Source organism: Cryptomeria japonica, chromosome 3, assembly GCF_030272615.1.
Source record: "Cryptomeria japonica chromosome 3, Sugi_1.0, whole genome shotgun sequence".
Classification (NCBI taxonomy): Eukaryota; Viridiplantae; Streptophyta; class Pinopsida; order Cupressales; family Cupressaceae; genus Cryptomeria; species Cryptomeria japonica.
This window is the reverse complement of record NC_081407.1, coordinates 577148503-577169618: the sequence shown is the minus strand read 5'-3', so window position 1 is coordinate 577169618 and position 21116 is coordinate 577148503. Positions and strand designations below refer to the sequence as shown.

The 21116-nt window shown below is 34.1% G+C and overlaps 1 protein-coding gene across 1 annotated transcript; it reads right to left on the bottom strand.

The window, feature by feature from the left end:
• Positions 1 to 373: 373 nt before the first annotated feature.
• LOC131048061 (uncharacterized) lies at positions 374 to 1039 on the bottom strand. Its single transcript, XM_057981909.1, has one exon. It carries the CDS (start codon positions 1037 to 1039, stop codon positions 374 to 376), a length of 666 nt encoding a protein of 221 aa, XP_057837892.1.
• Positions 1040 to 21116: the final 20077 nt, after the last annotated feature.

The window sequence follows — 21116 nt, the reverse complement described above, 5'->3', positions numbered from 1 at the left end:
CAACACAATCATAGGTTTTAGACAAGTCCAACTTGATTTGGAAGCCTTATTTCTTCGATTCCACCAGTGAATGTATGTTTTCATGAATAGTAATGATAGAGTCAAGGATTTACCTATCAGAAACGAAGCCACTCTGTTGGGGTGAAATGATAGATGGAAGAATCCTTAGTAGTCTGCCACTAACCACATTTGAGATAATTTTATAAAAAGAATTGCATAAGCTTATCAGATGGAACTTATCCATAGAATCAGCCCCATGACATTTGAGAATCAAAACCAAAAAAGTAGCATTGAGTTCCTTTAAGATAATCCTAGCCCCAAAAAATTCTTGCACACCTTTAACCACATCACAATTGAGGATGTTCCGAAAGGATTAAAAGAAGAACAACAGAAATCCATCCGGGCCCAAGGCTTTATTGCAATCAAAAGAGAAAACCGCTTTCTTAACTTTATCCTCAGAGGGGATGGCCACCAAAGCCTTGTTTTGAACATCATTAATGATTAAATGAATGGTCTCTAAGAGGGCCCTTTGAGAATAAACATCAAAACCACAATCCGTTGAGAGAAGAGATATGAAAAAATTCTTGGCTTCATTCCCAATCTCATCATCCTTCCTGGTTTCAATTCCCCCAATTCTCAACTTAGAGATCTTATTTGTGGCCTTATGTTTCATAGCAGTCATATGGAAGAACCTAGTATTTCTGCCCCCAACTTTAAGCCATAGAGATCTAGACCGTTGTTTCCAAAATTCTTCTTCTCTTTTGATAATCTTGTGATACTTCACAAGCACTTCATTTTCCTCATTGATAGATACTTCATTATATCCACTGGTTTGGATTTTATCCTGCATTTCCTCAAGCTCAAGCTGGGTTTTGGACTTGGCAGCAAAAAGATCCCCAAAAACTTCCTTATTCCATTTTTTTATATTAACTTTAATGTACCTTAAATATTTAGCCATTCTATACATTGCAATACCTTTGATGTCAATATACCACCACTTCTCAATGGCCTTCTCAAAGTTAGGATGGTCCAGCCACATCCTTTCAAATCTAAATGGGAATTTTCTTTTAACACTTGTATTCTCAGCAACAAAAAACATAGGAAAATGGTCGGAACCAATCCTAGAAATTGATGATAAGAAGCATTTATAATGGTTAAGCCACTCTTTAGAAATTAGGGCCCTATCAATTCTGACTTGAATAAGATCTTCCCCCGCCCTTCGGTTGGTCGAAGTGAAAATTGCACCTTGGAGATCAATATCATGTAGACCTTAGTTGCTTAATAAGTTCACAAGGTCCATTCTACTATCTAACTGAGAGGGGATGACTCCAAAATTATCGTTTCCACAAAGAGGGGTTTTTGAAGTTCCCCATAACCATCCACATTTCATCCTTATAAAGAGACTGAATAGCCTTTAGCTTCTTCCAAAATTTACTTCTACCAAGTCTATAATTGGGGGTGTAAATATTTGTCAGGATCCATGAAGTACCATCCCCTAAATGATGAAACCTACTAAAGGGAAAATTACTATCTTTCTTAGAAATCACCCCAGTAACCCACCTTAGATTCCAAAAAATGGCTATGCCCCCAAAAGAACCATCTGAGCTACCTCCTAAAACTCCCTCATCCTTAAAAAGCTTAATCTTCTCAACTTTCTCTTTAGTCATTTTAGTTTCTTGGATAAGAACAATGTCTTGTTTATGTTCTCTAACTAAATTTATAAGAACATCCTATTTATGTGGACTATTCAATCCACGTATATTCCATGATACAACTTTTATTTTCTAACTACGGAACATACCTCATGGATGGTCATTTGAGTACCATCCGCTATATTCTTGTTGCCTCTTGATCTCTGATCTGGCTTGCTTTTTGCCTCCCAGGAGGAGAGGGGTCAAAACCAGTATCAGCTTTGGTCAAGTTTCTTGTCTTGATTGGAGTAGCCTAAGGGGTAGATTTCAGCCACTTTTTTCCCACTTTCTTTTGATCCGCTACTTCGCTTATTTGGCAATCTTCCTCTTTGATGTTCTAGGCGGTTGTCTTCTTCTCAACATCATAAACCTCAACCCACTTAGCATTTATATTAAGTAGTGAGTTCATTGGGACTGCTGGAAGGTAGCTTTCACCATCTCCACCAATTGTTGTGATTCTGATGATGAGATTCCTCCAAGGATCAAACACTTCTAGCCTTCCTCATAGTTGGGTCTAGGGCCATCTCTGATGCTGTTTCTTATAATGTGATTTGAATCCACTTCCTCCTTGGTCTATAACACCACCTGTATTTCTCCATCTTCCAGATTATCACTTAGTTGTTCATCCTGATTGGTGTCTTGTCGTTCTCTCTCTTCTTTGCCTAGATTTGATCCTCTTTCCCTTCTTTAAGGAAACTTTTTTCTGGGTTTTCCACATTAATGTTCCCTTGTTGCTCAAAAGTATCAGGGATGATGACACTTTGGGCTTCTTCTATCATTTTCTCTTTTTCAAAAATCTCAGGTTTCCTAACAAGGTATTTTTCTTTCCATTGCATTGTCTTGTCTTTCTTCTCTTTCTCTTTGATAGCCTCAAGAGGGAATTTTCTAGCCATATGCCCCAATTTTTTGCAGTGAAAACAAGAAAAAGGGACACTTTCATATTCCATAGGTAGGTTTCATTTCCCCAATCTAGAGTTAATCTTGATGGATAAGGGAAGATCTATGCCTTGCGTAACTCCGACACATATCCTAGCAAAGTTTAGCCTTCTTCTAGCTGCTATGATAAGATCCATAGATAGGAGTTCCCCAAAGGAGCTAGCAATTCCTTTAAAGACATCTTCAACCCAAAACTCTAGGGGAAGGCCCAATAGTCTGACCCAAATCGGATCTTGTACAAAAAAGGATTCATTTAGGTCCATCTTAGACGACCATTTTTGCATGGCAAACATTGATTTTCCAATCAACCAAGGGCCATTACAAAGAACCCTCAATATATCCTCCTTACATGAAAAGGCCATGGACAACGCACCTTTGGACATAGCACTAATCTCCACTTGACCTTTTAGCCCCCTTTTTTATTTTGCAAATGCCCTAAGAACATCAATATTCGGCCTTGGGCAGACAAATTTTCCAACCAGAGTCATTGCCATAAGGTTAATATTATGCTCAATCACTGGGTTTGGAACTTCAATAGAAAATATACCCTTTTTTGGTTCCAAGATATTACTAATTGGAGGGAGCAAGGACTTTCCATTCGGTTTGACACCGAATAGAGATGTCCACTACTGACCATTGTCCCTTCGAATAGGTCCCTGCCTTGGGTTGTCTCCAACACTTTATTCTCCATTCCCCCAATCAAGATCGAATGGATTGTCGCTAGATTGTGGGTCCCCATCCACTGGGTTGTTTCCATTCGGCTAAGAGGAATCAGGGCAGTCCTTGGATCCATCCTTTCTGCCCTCCCCCTGGTTTGCCTATCCATTGTAGGGTTTCTCACCCTATCCTAAGTTCAAATTCAAAGTCGCCCCCTTCTCCCACTCCTACACCACTAATCAAAACACAAGGCACATGAAATTAATGTCCTTGGTCCTCACAATGCATTCACTATAATTCTTTGGATTCTAGATGCTAAAATGAAAAAAAGAGAGATTCCAAAAATCTCACAAAATAAATTATTTCTGTTCAAATTATATTAGATTATTTATTTTATTTTCAAAATTATAAATAAAATACTTTAGTTTTAAGAAAAGGTGAAATAGTTTGTTCTTAGATACATATGTTCTAATTAAAATTTCATAAAGAGATAATATAAATAAGTTGAGGCCCTCAATTTTAACATGAGGCATTTAGAAAAATTGTAAAAGAATATGCTTGCCTCTCTCTTATATCACTCTTCCTATTCACTTGGCTATTGGGTCCAATGTATCCTAGAGTTCAAAGAATTTAGATGGCAGTAAATCCCCAAGGAAATTAGGAACTATCTACCTATTAATGTAATTCGAACCAAATAATAAATGTCTAAATAAATTTAATGCTTAAGGCTAATTCAAAAAGAATTAGATTAAATGGAATTTGAATTAACATAACTAAGATCTTTCAAGTGGAAGATCAAGTAATAAACTACTTTTACATAGACACTAAATGCAAAATAAACATTACTTAAAAAATAAAAAATGTAATCTTTACACATCATTAGAATTGACATTGAATTACATCAAATAAACATTGGAAACAATAATAAGATCTTTAACAATCATCTCATTAAATCCCATTCATCGACTCTACACGAAGTGAATAACCCACAAATCCAATTCCAATTCAATTGACTAAGAATATTTGACTGAAGGAGTCTTGATTTATGCAACCACCTACCTAAAATTTTTGGAAGTTGATCTAGGAGAATAGTTTCCATGATAACATACCGATAGATCTTCAAATATATTTTTAATATTTTTAATCTAGATAAGAAAGAAAACAGAAACAAATCAAGAAGTAAAAGTATGTATATTGTTACATCATTCTCATACTTTACCATTTAAAAGCATCAATAGAATCATTTTTCACCTCCAAACATAAAACTGCACAATTTCATTTTTCACATTTTATAATTCTATTTAACTCACAATTGTGAATTGAATTGATACTTGTTTATATTTGTGTATGAATTTGATTAAATGGAGTTTTAATGAACATAACTAAGATCTTTCAAGTGGAAGACCAACTAATAAACTATTTTTACATAGAAGTAAAATGCAAAATAAACATCACCTAAAAAATAAAAATTGTAGTTTTATTAGCTATGGATTAGAAAAGAAAAGACGAATAGTAGGTGAATTTTCACTGGCTCTCTTTACGTTGTAACTCGGAAGCGAACCGCCCATATGCCCAGTTTTGTCCGGACAAATACCTAGATGTAACAATAAGTCAATTATATGTTTACCAAGTCATCTCATAATGTCTATGGAAAAGAGTGAGAAAGATGGTAATTGATTTATATAAAAAATTGAATTTAGAGTCAATCTAGAGACCATTAAGATCAAGCTTGCGCATCACATCATTCATTGTAGGATAGGTAAATATAACACAAATGATAAAGAATAGATGTAATTAAGATGAATGTTTAGAAATAGATGTGAATGACGCCTGGATAAGCTCAACCATATGTGAATATGTGTAATCAATAATAAATAGAGAGGGATGACAATGAAGAAGTGAACCAAAAGAACTAGAAGAATGCGTCACTTGTTGCAGAGCTTGATAAGTTTGGGAAGATGGCGACAATTTCGCTTGTTCTAGCCTTGCAATTACAGAGTGATCTCCACCCAAAGTCACAACTATTAAGATTTTTGTTTTACAAACTTTTTATTTTTAAATCAAAATTTAATTTAAAGCTTAATTTTAATGTATTTTTAATGAATAACAAGAATTTTATAAATAGAAATGTTTTTCTTTTAGATATTATTTTTATGTATTTGTTTGAAAATCAACATTCACTAAATTTATTATATAAATTTATATAATGATATATTAAAAAGGTTATAATAATTAAAATCATAAGGCAGATAATTAATTTTTACAATTGATAATGGCATGACATTTAATAAGTAGTTTCCTCTAAAGAAAAAATGCTCTTGCCTTGCAAACAAAATAACAAATGATTATGATTATTTCTTGTTGGAAACAACAATCTATGAATTAATCTTCAATTTGGATTTTATTGTAACATACAAAATTAATTAATATATTTGTGTAACTATATATTTTATCAAGTCGTTAAATGAAGTTGAAACATATCTTTATACCAAATTGAATCAAAAACTTAAACCAAATTAAACCCTAACCCTAAATCGAATTCAAACTTAACCCTATACAAAATTGACCCCAAACCCTAAATCAAATTAAACCATAGCGATAAATCAAGTTGAATCCTAATATTATATAAATTTAAACCTTAATCCTCAACCTAATTAAACTTTATACCAAATTGATCTAAAATCATAAACAAAATTAAGCCTTAACTCTAACACTAACAAAAGTAAACCCTAACCTTATTTACCAAATAGATTTTCAGCCTTAACTTTGAACAAAATTAAAACCTAACCCTATAACAAATTCAACCTAAACTTTTAATCAAATTAAACCTTAACTTTCACAGTAAACCAACTTAAACACTATATTGTTATGGATTAATCTATCTAGATTACTAATTATCAAAAATAAATCGATAATTAACTATCAAGTAAATTGAATGCTAATTATAAGCCTAATCAAACCCTAACCCTATACCACATTCAAGAAAATCCTTAAACCAAATTGAACTCTAAGCAAACCAATAACCCTAATTGAACTTAAAACTAAACCAAATTGAACCCTAACTATAAAAGTAATTGAACAATAAATCTAATTTAACTTTAAACCTGACACTAAATAAAAATTATTAATCATTCTCCAAAATTAGAACTTAGTGCTTTTGAGAAAATGAAATTCAGTTGCATTCAAAAGACCTTTTCTTGAATAAATAAAATAATCATATGGAATTACCTATTTTTATCACAAGTGCATGGAATTATTTAATTAATATCACCAATGCAACTTGAACTTATAATCTGAATACATTTCAATTAAACTATAATTGGAATCTATCTCAAAGTTAACTAAATCTGATTTCTTAATTATTTCAATTGATCCTAAATTGAGCTTTTTGCTTGATCCCTCTTGTGAATTTCTATAAATTTAGCCTTTATCTCTCACCCTAGAGCACCCTGGAGATTATTATTATACACTTTTTGCTCTGGAGTCATTGGATATATTGGGCTTGGTTTTTTATTATTTTTGCATATTTAGTTTATCGTTATTGCTTGAATCATTATTGCTTTAATCACTATTGCTTGATTATTCATCCATCTTGCATCCATATTGCTTGATTATTCATCCATCTTGCATCCATATTGCTTGATCTCATTATCATATAGATTAAATCCTTCATCTTGGTGTAGTCTAGTCACTGGTATTGCTTATTAAAATCTGAGAGCAATCTTATACTCGCATCTTTTAGGAGGGGTCGATTTGTAATGGTTTATTTATTTATGCTCATATTCATCTAACCATGCATATAATGACTTAATTGAAGTGTTCTGCCTGCAGTTTACAAATTCTTATTCTACTTTTCACACACATATTTCTAGCGCCCACTGTGGGGCAAAAGACTACATCTTTTGACCTCGGAGACTAACTTTGTCTTATTTTTCAGATTTTTATTTTTTCAGATTTTCGTCCGTACAGTTTCTACAAATTATCGTACAAGTTCTCCCATAGTGTTGGACAACAAACTGCAATGATCGTATGATCCCGTATGAATTATCATACGAGTCGATGAGAATTGTCGTACGATACTGTGTTTCTGGGTTAAAAAGAAGATTTCTTTCTTTGAGTTTTCTTAGTCAATTTTCATCATACTAATGCTGACCCTAGCTTGTTGTTTGTCTGTCTAAGAAATTTCACAACCTAATCAGTTTTTTGCAGAACGCTTGTCGAAGAATATGCTTCTCAAAAAAAGACAATATGACTACTGATTTGTTGTCTTTGCAGGTTGCCTGAGGAGAATCGACCAAACATCATTTATTCTTTAAATTCAATTTTAGGAACCTAAATTGCTATCTGATTAAAGAACAAATTTGTATTTCATGTTTTAAGTAAATTCAGAGAGGTGGGAGAGTATGCTCCTGTTTGTATAGACAATTAGAAATCCAAACCCTTGACGCATTTTCTTTAAGTTTGAGATTTGTATATCTCTAGTGGGCCTGCCCTCCTGAGGAGATAATAACTCTATAGCCATTATGGTCAGTGAGAGGGGAATGACCCAAGTGGGAGCAACTAAACGCCAAGTACGCTAACCCACCATAAAACAAACATGGTTTGATGAAAATTAAGTCAACGATAGTGCTCAAGAATTGCTCTCCTCAGTACCTTCGGGTATATTAAACCTTGGTTTTCAAGGCTGGGAGACCTCTTAATTGAGTTTATACCCCGATGCACCAAACGAATCCCCTACTAATTCCAATTAAAATTAGAAGCTACCCGGTTCACCTCTAAAAGGGGGGATAATCTTTGTGCAAGAGAGATAGTAACTCTCCCAAAATACTTGTCATTTTGTGCCCCCATTAGCATTTGGAGTTGGCTAATACGGTGTTCAGAATCCATTGTGTGAGACTCAGCGGCCATATTCTGATTAGCTATTAGGTGTGTACCTAATTCTACAAGCAGAGTGTTTATTTTGCAGAGTGGAAAATCTTTAGCTTTCAACTGACTAATCGGGTATCAATTCAAGATTGAGATGGAATACAATACACTGTAATGGGCTATTTATAAAGGAAGCCATAAATTTCAGAAGAACACTGATAATAGGGTTTTTTAAAGACAAAAATCTCAAACATGTAGATGGCTTACATATAACATTAATTGATATTTCCTTTTAAGGTCTGAATTAAAATACTTTCAAAATGTTTTTCTTTGCGTTTAACTATGTGAATTAAATGCGCATTAATTTTATTTAAATACCTAGATGTAACAATAAGTCAATTATATGTTTACCAAGTCATCTCATAATGTCTATGTAAAAGAGTGAGAAACATGGTAATTGATTTATATAAAAAAATTGAATTTACAGTCAATCTAGAGCCCATTAAGATCAAGCTTGAGCATCACATCATTCATGTAGGATAGGTAAATATAACACAAATGATAAAGAATAGATGTCTGTAAGTTTGAGCTAGTAATTAAGATGAATGTTTAGAAATAGATACTGAGATGAATGTTTAGAAATAGATACTAATAATAAATAGGAGGTTAGGCTGAGAGGTGTAACCCTACAATGACAATAATAGGAGGTTACCAAATCCATGTAAGAAAAAACAAATGATTCATATTTTGTCAGTTACAAACACAAACACTGGTAAGATGAAGTGTCACCATAAAATCTCTATAAGAAAGAAGTCAACGCGTCATGTAGGTGTTGTACATCTTACTGGTTAGACACATTATTCATGCAATGCTGGTATTTTGTAACTGATGACAATTTTAATGTAGGGGAGTTGATTAATTGGGTTGTTGCTTACAAGTAACATCTAATATGCAAGGACATTTGAAGAGTCAAGTACCCTCATACCTCCTTTGTTATAAATATAGGCAGAGCTTGATAAGTTTATGTCAAACAAGAGTGGGACGATGGCGGCCATTTGGCTTGTTCTAGGCTTGCAATTACAGAGTGGTCTCCACCCAAAGTCACAACTATTAAGATTTTTGTTTTACATAATTTTTATTTTTAAATAAAAATTTAATTTAAAGCTTAATTTTAATGTATTTTTAATGAATAACAAGAATTTTATAAATAGAAATGTTTTTCTTTTAGATATTATTTTTATGTATTTGTTTGAAAATCAATGTTCACTAAATTTATTATATAAATTTATATAATGATATATTAAAAAGGTTATAATAATTAAAATCATAAGGCAAATAATTAATTTTTACAATTGATAATGGCATGACATTTAATAAGTAGTTTCCTCTAAAGAAAAAATGCTCTTGCATTGCAAACAAAATAACAAATGACTATGATTATTTCTTGTTGGAAAACAACAATCTATGAATTAATCTTCAATTTGGAATTTATTGTAACATGCAAAATTAATTAATATATTTGTGTAACTGTATATTTTATGAAGTCGTTAAACGAAGTTGAAACATATCCTTATACGAAATTGAATCAAAAACTTAAACCAAATTGAACCCTAACCCTAAATCGAATCAAACCTTAACCCCATACGAAATTGACCCCAAACCCTAAATCAAATTAAACCCTAGTGATAAATCAAGTTGAATCCTAATATTATATAAATTTAAACCTTAATCCTCAACCTAATTAAACTTTATAGCAAATTGAACCCTAACCCTTATTTACCAAATAGATTTTCAGCCTTAACTTTGAACAAAATTGAAACCTAACCCTATACCAAATTCAACCTAAACTTTTAATCAAATTAAACCTTCACTTTCACATTAAACCAACTTAAACCCTAGATTGTTATGGATTAATCTATCTAGATTATTAATTATCAAAAATAAATCGATAATTAACTATCAAGTAAATTGAATGATAATTATAAGCCTAATCAAACCCTAACCCTATACCACATTCAAGGAAATCCTTAAACCAAATTGAACCCTAACTATAAAAGTAATTGAACAATAAATCTAATTTAACTTTATACCTGACACTAAATAAAAACAAACCATATCCTTAAATATTGTTGAACCTTAACATTATGTACCAAAGTGAAACCTAAACCTAACCTTGATTGAAATTAAACTAAATAATATCCTAAAAATAACTCTAACACTAAACCAAATAAAACCTTAACCCCTAACCAAATTGAATTGTATCCATAATCTTGATTGTAATTGAACACTAGCCCCTATCTTAATTAAAAATTTTAACTATAATTGAACTCTAAATTTAACTCTTAATAAATCATAACCATAATTTTGATCTTTATTAAACATTACCAAAAATGGAAACCTAACCCTAATTTCTATTGAAATTTTTACCATTATCCTCATACTAAAACCTATTTTAGTCATTTTTTTATCTACTCTTATCTTGAATGAATTTTTACAATCACTGGCATTGTATTCTAACCCTAACCCTAAACAAAAGTATATTGTAAACCTAACACTTAACCTAATATAACCTAAACCAAATTAAACCATAACTCTAAACCAAATTGAACTCTAACCCTAAACCTATACCAAATTAAACAATAAAAATAACATTAAATGAAATTGACCATTAATCTTAAGTCTAACTCAAACCAAATTGAACCCTAACACAACCAATTAGAACCTTCTAGTAAACCAAATTGAATGATAACCCTAAAACTAAACCAATTTGAACCCCAAATATGTAAGAGTTAACTATTATTAGAAAGCTTAACTTATTCAACCTAATGGAGTGCGAGAAGTGAGAGAATAGAGTAGTGGCAAATTTGAATTTAGAGCAAGGCGGGAATCTCTGCAATGGACAAGCAAACTAGGGGGAGAATGGTAAGGATGACTCCCAGGACTACCCGAATTCCTCTAAGTTGAGTCGAAAGGACTCGACAGATGGGGATCCACAAGCAGGCGACAAGCCCATCGATCCTGATGGAAAAAATGATGAATCACGTGGTGAAGAAATTCCTATGCAGGAATCGGTGAGAAGGGACAATGGTCAGTCTTGGACTTCTCTATTCGGTGTCAAATCGAGTGGAAATTTCTCGCTGCCCACAGTTCGTAACATATCAGACCAAAAAAAGGGTACATTTTCTATTGAAATCCCATACCCTGCTATTGACCATAACATTAACCTGATGGCAATGACACTGGTTGGAAATTTTTGGGGGCCTAGGCCTAATATTGATATTGTCAGGGCTTTTGCTAAACACAAATGGTCGCTTAAAGGTCAAGTGGAGATCACAAGTATGTCAAAAGGGGCGTTGTCTTTGGCCTTCTTCTGCAAGGAAGACATGTCAGACGTGTAATACTCTAAAATTGGTCATCTAAACCATGGGCCCCTAATCTCAACAACATCACCAAGGTCCTTGCCAAAGGCAATTAAATCAATCTTAAGAACATAATTAATTCTTTAATCATTAATGTCACATGGTAAATCAATTACTCAATATTAATTAAATATTTATTTTATTAATTGAATCATTCCAAGAATATCATTTTGATCAATTATCTTATTTAATTTAATAAATATCCTAGCATATTTAATTAATTAATAAATTTTCCATTTAATCATGCAAAAAGGAATTAATTTATTACAAAAGAGGAATTAATTACAAAGAAAGAGTTAAATTGAAAATAGAATAAAATAATTGAATTGAAAGAAATCAAACTTGAGAGAAATCATTTCTTCTTCTAAATTGAGATTAATTTGAGATCAGAAAAATAATTAAATTGAATTATTAATCATTCTCCAAAATTAGAACTCAATGCTTTTGAGAATAAGAAGTTCAGTTGCATTCAAAAGACCTTTTCTTGAATAAATCAAATAATCGCATGGAATTACCTATTTTTATCACAAGTGCATGGAATTATTTAATTCCTATCACCAATGCAACTCGAACTTATAATCTGAATGCATTTCAATTAAACTATAATCGGAATCTATCTCGAAGTTAACTAAATTTGATTTCTTAATTATTTCAATTAATCCTAAATTGAGCTTTTTGCTTGATCCCTCTTGTGAATTTCTATAAATTCAGCCTTTAGCTCTCACCCTAGAGCACCCTGGAGATTACTATTATACACTTTTTTCTCTAGAGTCATTGAATATATTGTGCTTTCTTTTTTATTATTTTTGCATATTTAGTTTATCGTTATTGCTTGAATCCATATTGCTTGATTATTCATCCATCTAACATCCATCTTAAATCCATATTGCTTGATCTCATTCTCATATAGATTAAATCCTTCATCTTGGTGTAGTCTAGTCACTGGTATTGCTTATAAAAATATGAGAGCAATCTTATACTCGCATCTTTTAGAAGGCAATGGGTCGATTTGTAATGGTTTATTTATTTATGCTCATATTCGTCTAACCATGCATATAATGACTTAATTGAAGTGTTGTGCCTGCAGTTTACAAATTCTTATTCTAATTTTCACACACACATTTCTAGCACCCACTGTGGGGCAGAAGACTACATCTTTTGACCTCGGAGACTAACTTTTTCTTATTTTTCAGATTTTATGTTTTTGGACTTTCGTCCATACAGTTTTTGCGAATTATTGTACGAGTTTTCCTACAGTGTCGGACAACAAACTGCAAATATCATATGATCCCGTATGAATTATCGTACGATTCGGTGAGAATTGTCGTACGATACTCTATGTTTCTGGGTTAAAAAGAAGATTTCTTTCTTCGAGTTTTCTCAGTCAATTTTCATCATACTAATGCTAACCCTGGCTTGTTGTTCGTCTATCTGAGAAATTTTCACAGCCTAATTAGTTTTTTGCAGAACGCTTGTCGAAGAATATGCTTGTCCAAAAAAGACAATATGACTGCTGATTTGTTGTCTTTGCAGGTTTCCTGAGGAGAATCAACCAAACATCATGTATTCTTTAAATTCATTTTTAGGCACCAAAATTGCTATCTGATTAAAGAACAAATCTGTATTTCATGTTTTAAGTAAATTTGAAGTGGTAGGAGAGTATGCTCTTGTCTGTATAGATAATCATGAATCCAGACTCTTGAGGCGTTTTCTTTAAGTTTGAGATTTGTATATCTCTAGTGGGCCTGCCCTCCTGAGGAGATAATAACTCTATAGCCATTACAGTCGGTGAGAGGGGAACGACTCAAGTGGGAATGGCTAAATGCCAAGTACTCCAACCCACTATAAAACAAACGTGGTTTGATGAAAATCAAGTCAATGATAGTGCTCGAGAATTGTTTTCCTCAATACATTCGGGTATATTAAACCTTGGTTTTCAAGGCTGGGAGACCTCTTAATTGAGTTTATACCCCAACACGTTGAACGAATCTCTTACTAGTTCCAATTAAAATTAGAAGCTACCTAGTTCACCTCTGAAAGGGGGGATAATATTTGTGCAAGAGATAGTAACTCTCTCAAGATACTTGTCATTTCGTGCCCCCATTAGCGTTTGGAGTCGGTTAATATAGTGTTGAGAATCCATTGCATAAGACTCAGCGGCCATATTCTTATTAGCTATTGGGTGTGTACCTGATTCTACAAGAAAAGGTTTTCTTCTCTCACCAATTTCTGTAGGGTTTGCATGCTATGATTGGAGTTATTATTCATACTTCGTGTTTTGTGTTTTCATCGCTAAAACTAAAACTAGAATACCAAAACTGGAGAAAACAAGAAACAACTCAGTGATCAAAACTCTATTCGTGTCAAAACTAGTCTATCCTAGTAGACTCTATCCATGTCAAAACTAGTCTATCCTAGTCGAAACTCTATCCGTGTCAAAACTAGTCTATCCTAGTCAAAACTCTATCCATGTCAAAACTAGTCTATCCTAGTTGAAACTTCGTCCGAGTCAAAACTAGTCTATCCTAGTCGAAACTTCATCCATGTCAAAACTAGTCTATCCTATTCGAAACTCAGTCCACCTCAAAAATGGCCATACTCAGTCATTGAAAACTCAAAATTTTTCCTCTGTCCAGTAAACTATCGTAAAAGATTCCATCAATCCTAATAGTCTATCGTTTGAGCTTGCATTTTGTGTCGTACGAGTCCTGATTGTCTATCGTCCGGTTCAGGGAATTGTCATTTAAACCTACATTTTGTGTCGTACGAGTCCTGATTGTTTGTTGTCCAGTTCAAGGAAGTGTCGTTTGATCCTATATCCTGTGTCATACGATAACCCATGTCATTGATTAGTCTGGTGTTTTAGATATACCCTTCTGTCGTACGGTAATAGGCAACAACTCATACGAAACACTATTATTGTCATCCTGAAGCTTTTAAACTGTCGTCTGGTCCTATAAATCCTGTCGTATGAATCTCTAATTTTGTCAGATTAGAGCAGTTAAACTTGCCTAAAACAGTCTACACCGAGTATAAAACTGGTTATCATTATCTCGAGCATAAACAGATCAAAATAGTGTACCTCTGCCATTTATGTTGCACGATTTTTTGGATCACCTTTCAGCTAGTTCAATCAACTACTTATCAAACTTAAGTCACTTAGATAACGTCTTATACAAGATAGATCGTTCCTGAAACCAGACTGAGTCTTAGTCACTCCTCTCGAATCAACTTAGATAAACGTCTTATATAGGATAGATCTTTCCTGAAACTAGATTAAATCTTAGTTGCTTCCCTCAAACAATATGTTAACCAAACAACTACCTCGGAATTTGATCTTGACTTCTGCATCACAAAAAGCTTTAGGTTACACTGGTCAACAAAAATGCCTATTCAAACCATAAGTCCTCGTAAGACAGATGCCAAAGGCAAAGGGGAATCCTTTTCATATCAAGATAATCCATTTTATGTAAAGGACCCGCTCACTGATAAACCATCAATCAGAGATCCCAGATTTTGATCAACCTTTATCACCCACTGTACGTGGAACAAAACAAAATGCTGAAGAAAACCCCAATATTCATGGTACCGATAATAATTCCTCATCAAGTGAATCTGAAGACTCTGAACCTCTAGAAAAAGACATACAGAAATGTCAAGAGAATAAAGACTTCCGAAAAATGATGAAAGTTATAATGGCTAGAGAAAAGGAAGACTATTTTCTAGAATTAGCAAAACAAGGTGCTAAACTTCCTACTGGTTATGATGTTTAGACTCTTGTCACTAAAAAGGAAGAATCACCTATAATAATGGTACACAACCAATTACTAGCCTTACGGACTGAGATCATAGAACTGAAAAACAAGGATAAATCCCCAAAACAATATTCTCTCGATACAATATGCCTATTTCCATTTAACAAAAACCTATACATGCTTCCATTTCCTTCACGAGTTGAGACCCCAAAATTTGACAAATATGATTGTACCTCATATCCTCAAGATCATGTCAGATATTTTTGTGCTTCATGCATGGAGTTCATGCACGAACAAACATATCTCATGCACCTTTTTTTGAGGAGTTTGGGAGCACAAGCTATGGAATGGTTTGCAAGTCTACCTAAAGGGATTAGAAATTTTCAAGAATTAATTCAATCATTCCTACAGCAATACTCCTATAACATTCAACATCCTATGACTATGATCGAGCTTTCCAATACTAAACACAAAATAGGGGAGTCATTTCTCACTTTCCTCCAACGTTGGAGAAAGATGTTCTCTTGATATTCACGGCCTATTCCAGATTCTAAGAAAATGGATATAATCATCAACAATTTGATCCTTGAATTGAAATATAGTATCCAGGTGCAAGTGCACCCATCATTCAACAAAATGGTAGATAATGCTATCTGAATGGAAGATGTGCTTATAAAGAAAGGAGATATCTCACCTTGGAAAGAAACACAACCAGGATCTAGCTCTAAGAAAAAGAACAAATATTGGAAATATGGCAAAGACAGCAACAAGAACGTTGTTAATGATGGAGTAGTAGACACTATTAAAGAAAACTCAAAGCCCACGATATTTAACTTGGCTAGTGGCACACAAGCACTCAAAGAAATTGAAACTGGAGCAAAAAACCCTCCGAGGAAAGCAAAAGAGTGGTTCAAAGAGAAGCCTTGGCTTTCAAAACCTAAACGTGACTTCACTCCTCTCGAGGAATCATATGACTCTACTTTCAAGACCTTATTGGCAAATGATCTGATAACGTTACCAGATAATTCTAGGCCATATGATCCTGAAGTCAAACTGAAATGGTGGAGAGAAAATGAATATTGCGACTACCATCAAAACAAAGGTCATAACACCAATAAATGCATGAAGCTGAAGCATGAGATTCAAGATCTCATAAATGCTGGTAAAATTGTTGTTGGGAATCACCTGTTAAATGCTAATCACAAAGCATTTAAAGATCCTTTACCTATTTACGAACAAGGCGATTCCTCAAAGACAAAGGGAGGTGCCAAAGTAAACTACACTTATAACAGCAATGACAACGCCATCAACATTATTGAGTCTTCCCAACCTAAATATTGCAATGTGATTATAATCAAAGACAAAAAACATGAATCATGACATGCAAATGCTATGACCCGTTCTCTAAAGAAAGCCACTCTCCAAGGAGCCAGCTCTTCACCTCCTGCTGAAACAAAATAGCTACCAACCTCATCAAACAAACAAAAGGAATCAACATTTGATAAATTCGAAAGGCTACCTTCATCATCATCCTCTGGATATAGCATTGTTGAACAGTTGAAAAAGACAAATGCTCAAATTTCCATCTTTGAATTTCCAAAAATCTCTTTTGCTCACAAAGAGATCTTGGACAAGGCCTTGTCACCACTAATGTTCCAGAAGATTTAGATATTGATCGGTTTCAATCTATGGTGGGTCATCTGACTTCACCTTACTATCTGACCTTCTCTAAAGAAGATGACAACTTGCTAAATCATCCACATAACCAGCCATTTCATATTGAAGCCATGATCCATAAACACATAGTTAAACGTGTTTTGATAGATGGAGGCATAGGGTTGAATATATGTACTTACAGTTTGCTCACACAACTAGGATTTTCTGAAAATGTCATTAATCTAGCCAAGAATAAAACAATTAAAGCCTATGATGAAGAAGAAAGGGCCTCTAAAGGTCTAGTATTATTACCAATCAAGGTGGGGCCTGTAGAAAAAGATGTTATTTTTCAGGTACTTGATCTTCCTCTATCATACAATATCTTACTGGGCAAGGTGTGGATTCATAAAATGAAGGCAGTTTCATTTACATACCATCAATTCTTAAAATTCCCTTATAACAAAGTTGAATTTAGTACCACTGCTGATACCAATCTCCCCTGTAATGCATTGAAAAAAGGTGCTAATACCTTTGTGCCTCATAATAGGGCAGCCTCCACAAATGAAAGTCCAAAAGCCCTGATGAAGGAATTAGAAAAGAAATTGAAGATTACAAATACCGACATGGATGGCTACAAGATAGAACTAGTACTTTCAATGGTCTCTCTCCCTCCATCACTGAAACAGTTGGACAAACCATCAGAGGCTATGAGAACACAAACATCAACACTCAATATCATATATGATGTTTTTTTTGTACAGTCTTCTACTTCCCTGATAGATGAAATGGAAGAGGATGTTGTTCTTAAATGGATTTTAAAGGAGGATAGTGAAAACAAGGAAGTATGACATTGTGAGATTTCTCCAACCCAATATGGTCCTGGCTACAAAATGATTCAACACATGGGGTATTCAGGTATTGGTCCCCCTGCGAAAACATCAAGAGGGTATTATTGAACCGATTCAGCTGCAAACAAAGTCCATAAATGATAAGGATGGATTGGGATACAATCCAGAAAAGACATCAGACCAAAAACATGCTTTTAAGTCTCAGCAGAAGAAAAAGATCTCGCCTTCAACATCACAAGAAGTCAATGCTCAAAAAACTCAAGCAGAGTGTGAAAAAGAACAATAGGAATTACCAATCAAGAGAGAAGAAATAGTCAGTACTCAAGTCCCAATGGTATCAGCTACAACACCACAAGAAGTAGAAGTTCCAGAAGATATGAGAGACGAAGTAGAAACACTCAAAGAATTGTTTGCACCCTTGAAAGCTCCAGTTATATACACTGGTAGGCAACAAGTATAAGATTCAGAGACTAAATCAAATGAGTATGAATAGGGTCCAGACCACCTCTCAGATACATCCATTACAGGAACTCCAGAAGAGTCCAGCAATATCACAGATAACACTCAAGAGCTGATGTGCTTAAAGCTAGAAAAGGAGATACATGAAATCAGACTAAGAAGACAAGAAGACTATGAATGAGGGCTGAATACAAGAAAAAATTTCATCTATTGGGTATTCCTCTAATAAAACAGAACAAATTAGGTATGGGACTACACAAGAGGAATTGGAAGCTACAGAAACAGAACCACTCATCAGTCCAGACGAAGCTGAATGGAGTAGATGATAGGGACTCATAGAACCATCTAGGTTATGTCAATAAGTATGTCAGATACAAATGATAAATGAGTCAAATCTCAAAGGAACTTGCAGCATTAAAGATGTAGGTATTGATACCATACATACATTCACTCAATCGCTAGAAGAAGACTCAGAAATTTCATCGAACGACTCTGATGAATCTGACAATAGTCCTATTTATGACAATATCTACTCAGCATCAAACTCTGAATCCTCTGATGAAAATGATGAGAATTTGTCTACTGATTATGTTACTGTCGAACCACAATATGAAGTCTAGTCTCACATAGATAATGGTTCTATAAATAGGTCTATTGGATTAGGTCAACTAAATATTAACATGCACTTTAATAATCATGTTCTGACTCTTCCTAGTCTTGAGACATTTGTGCAAGCTAGACTTCTAGAACTCAACTTTTTGATTCACAGTTGTGATCACAATATTGTGAACTGACTCAAACCTGTCCAAATTATATCCTTGGTACATCCAAAATTAATTGATTGTAGTCTACAACACCAACCTATGAATGTACCTTCTTTTGCCAATGAATACACGTTAGCCTATTACCTCAACGTAGTTGAACCCGTGTACTCTTTCATCAGCGAACATAGTGAAAACATGACTGAAACAGACATCAAGTATCTTAGTCACAAAAATTAGAGGAATAAAAATAAAAGATTTGATGACGAAAACCACATTGTGGCAGTGTCATAATCTAAAAAAGAGAAAATAAAGGACATACCTAAGGGTGATAACCTCTTTGAGGCGCCTAAAGGTGATATACTTGATGTACTACCAAGTCACTTCCAAGAGAGATCTTCTATATTGATTGAGCCAACTCAGCCAGTGAACATTGGGAGTTAAGAGACACCACACATCATTCACTTAGCTCAATCACTATCAGCAGAAGAATTGAAAGATTTCACTCATCTCTTTTCAGAAAAGAAAAAAAAAAAAAAAGAGATCAATTTTGCATGGACGTACTCTGATATGCCAGGCTTGGATTCTAATCTTATCATGCACAATCTTTCTATCACACCAAGAGTTAAACCAGTCAAGCAAAAACTCCATAAAATGCACCCTGACGTGGCAATTCTAGTCAAAGCTGAGCTAGAAAAATTGCTAAAAGTTGGGTTTATCAGTGCTATAGACTATGCAGAATGGATTTCAAACATATTACTTGTGTCAAAGGTAGACAAATCCATTAGGGTTTGCACGGACTTCAGAGATCTCAACAAAGCTTGTCTGAAGGATGACTTTCCATTACCAAACATTGATATGATAGTCGATATGACTGTTGGGTATGAGATGTACTCACTAATGGATAGATTCTCCAACTATAATCAAATAAAGATAGCTCCTGGGGATCAAGAAAAGACAACTTTCACCTATGCATGGGGAACCTTTTGCTAGAACGTCATGCCATTTGGGCTAATGAACATAGGAAAAACTTACCAAAGGGCGGTAACTACTATCTTTCATTACATGATGCATAAAAACATGGAAGACTATGTTGATGACACCTTAGTCATGACTATGAAGAGATCCACCCATATTCAAGAGCTAGGCCTCATACTAGATAGAATGGAAAAATTCAAACTCCGGCTAAATCCAAAAAAGTGTGCATTCGGGGTAACATCGGGAAAATTACTTGGCTTTATCATTTCAAAAAAGGGAATCGAGGTTGATCCTGAGAAGGTCCAAGCTATAATGGAAATGTCACCTCTGAAGAACATCAGTCAAATGAGAAGTCTACAGGGACATCTTCAATCAATCAGACGCTTTATTTCTCAGCTAGTAGACAAAGCTCAACCTTTCACAAAAGTATTGAGGAAAGGAGTAATATACAATTGGGATCAGGAATGTGAACAACACCTTCAGTAAATCAAAGAATACTTATCTAATCTGCCAATATTGATGCCAACTATTCAAGCCAAACCATTGGTTCTATACATATCAGCTACTGATTTATCACTAGGGGCACTTCTGGCACAACAAGATGAGAATAAAAAGTAGCGAGCTATATATTACATTAGTAGAACCTTGGTGTCCTATGAAATGAACTACACTATAATAGAAAAAGCATTCTTGGCATTAGTCTTTGCATCACAAAAATTGAGACACTACATGTTGGCACATTCCATCAAGCTAGTGGCTAAGATTGATCCACTCAAATAGTCTGTTCTATTATTGGACACGACTCATCCCTCTACAACCACATTTACTCTTATCTATGTGACCAAATTATCCCTAAAAATCTCACCCGTAATGAGAAAAGGAACCTAATTCGAAACGCTTCATGGTACGTCATCATTGCTAATGATTTGTTTAGGCACGGTTTGGGTGGTACATTGCTTAGGTGTTTAGAAACTGAAGAGTCTAAACATGCATTATCGGAAGTCTATGAAGGTATTTGTGGATCCCATTCGAATGGTCTAAATTTAGCTCAAAAACTACTAAGGGTTGGCTACTACTGGCCAGACATGGA

Excerpts from the sequence above, each read along its gene's own strand:
- LOC131048061 (XM_057981909.1), bottom strand. The coding sequence starts at position 1,039 with ATGTGGCTGGACCATCCTAACTTTGAGAAGGCCATTGAGAAGTGGTGG.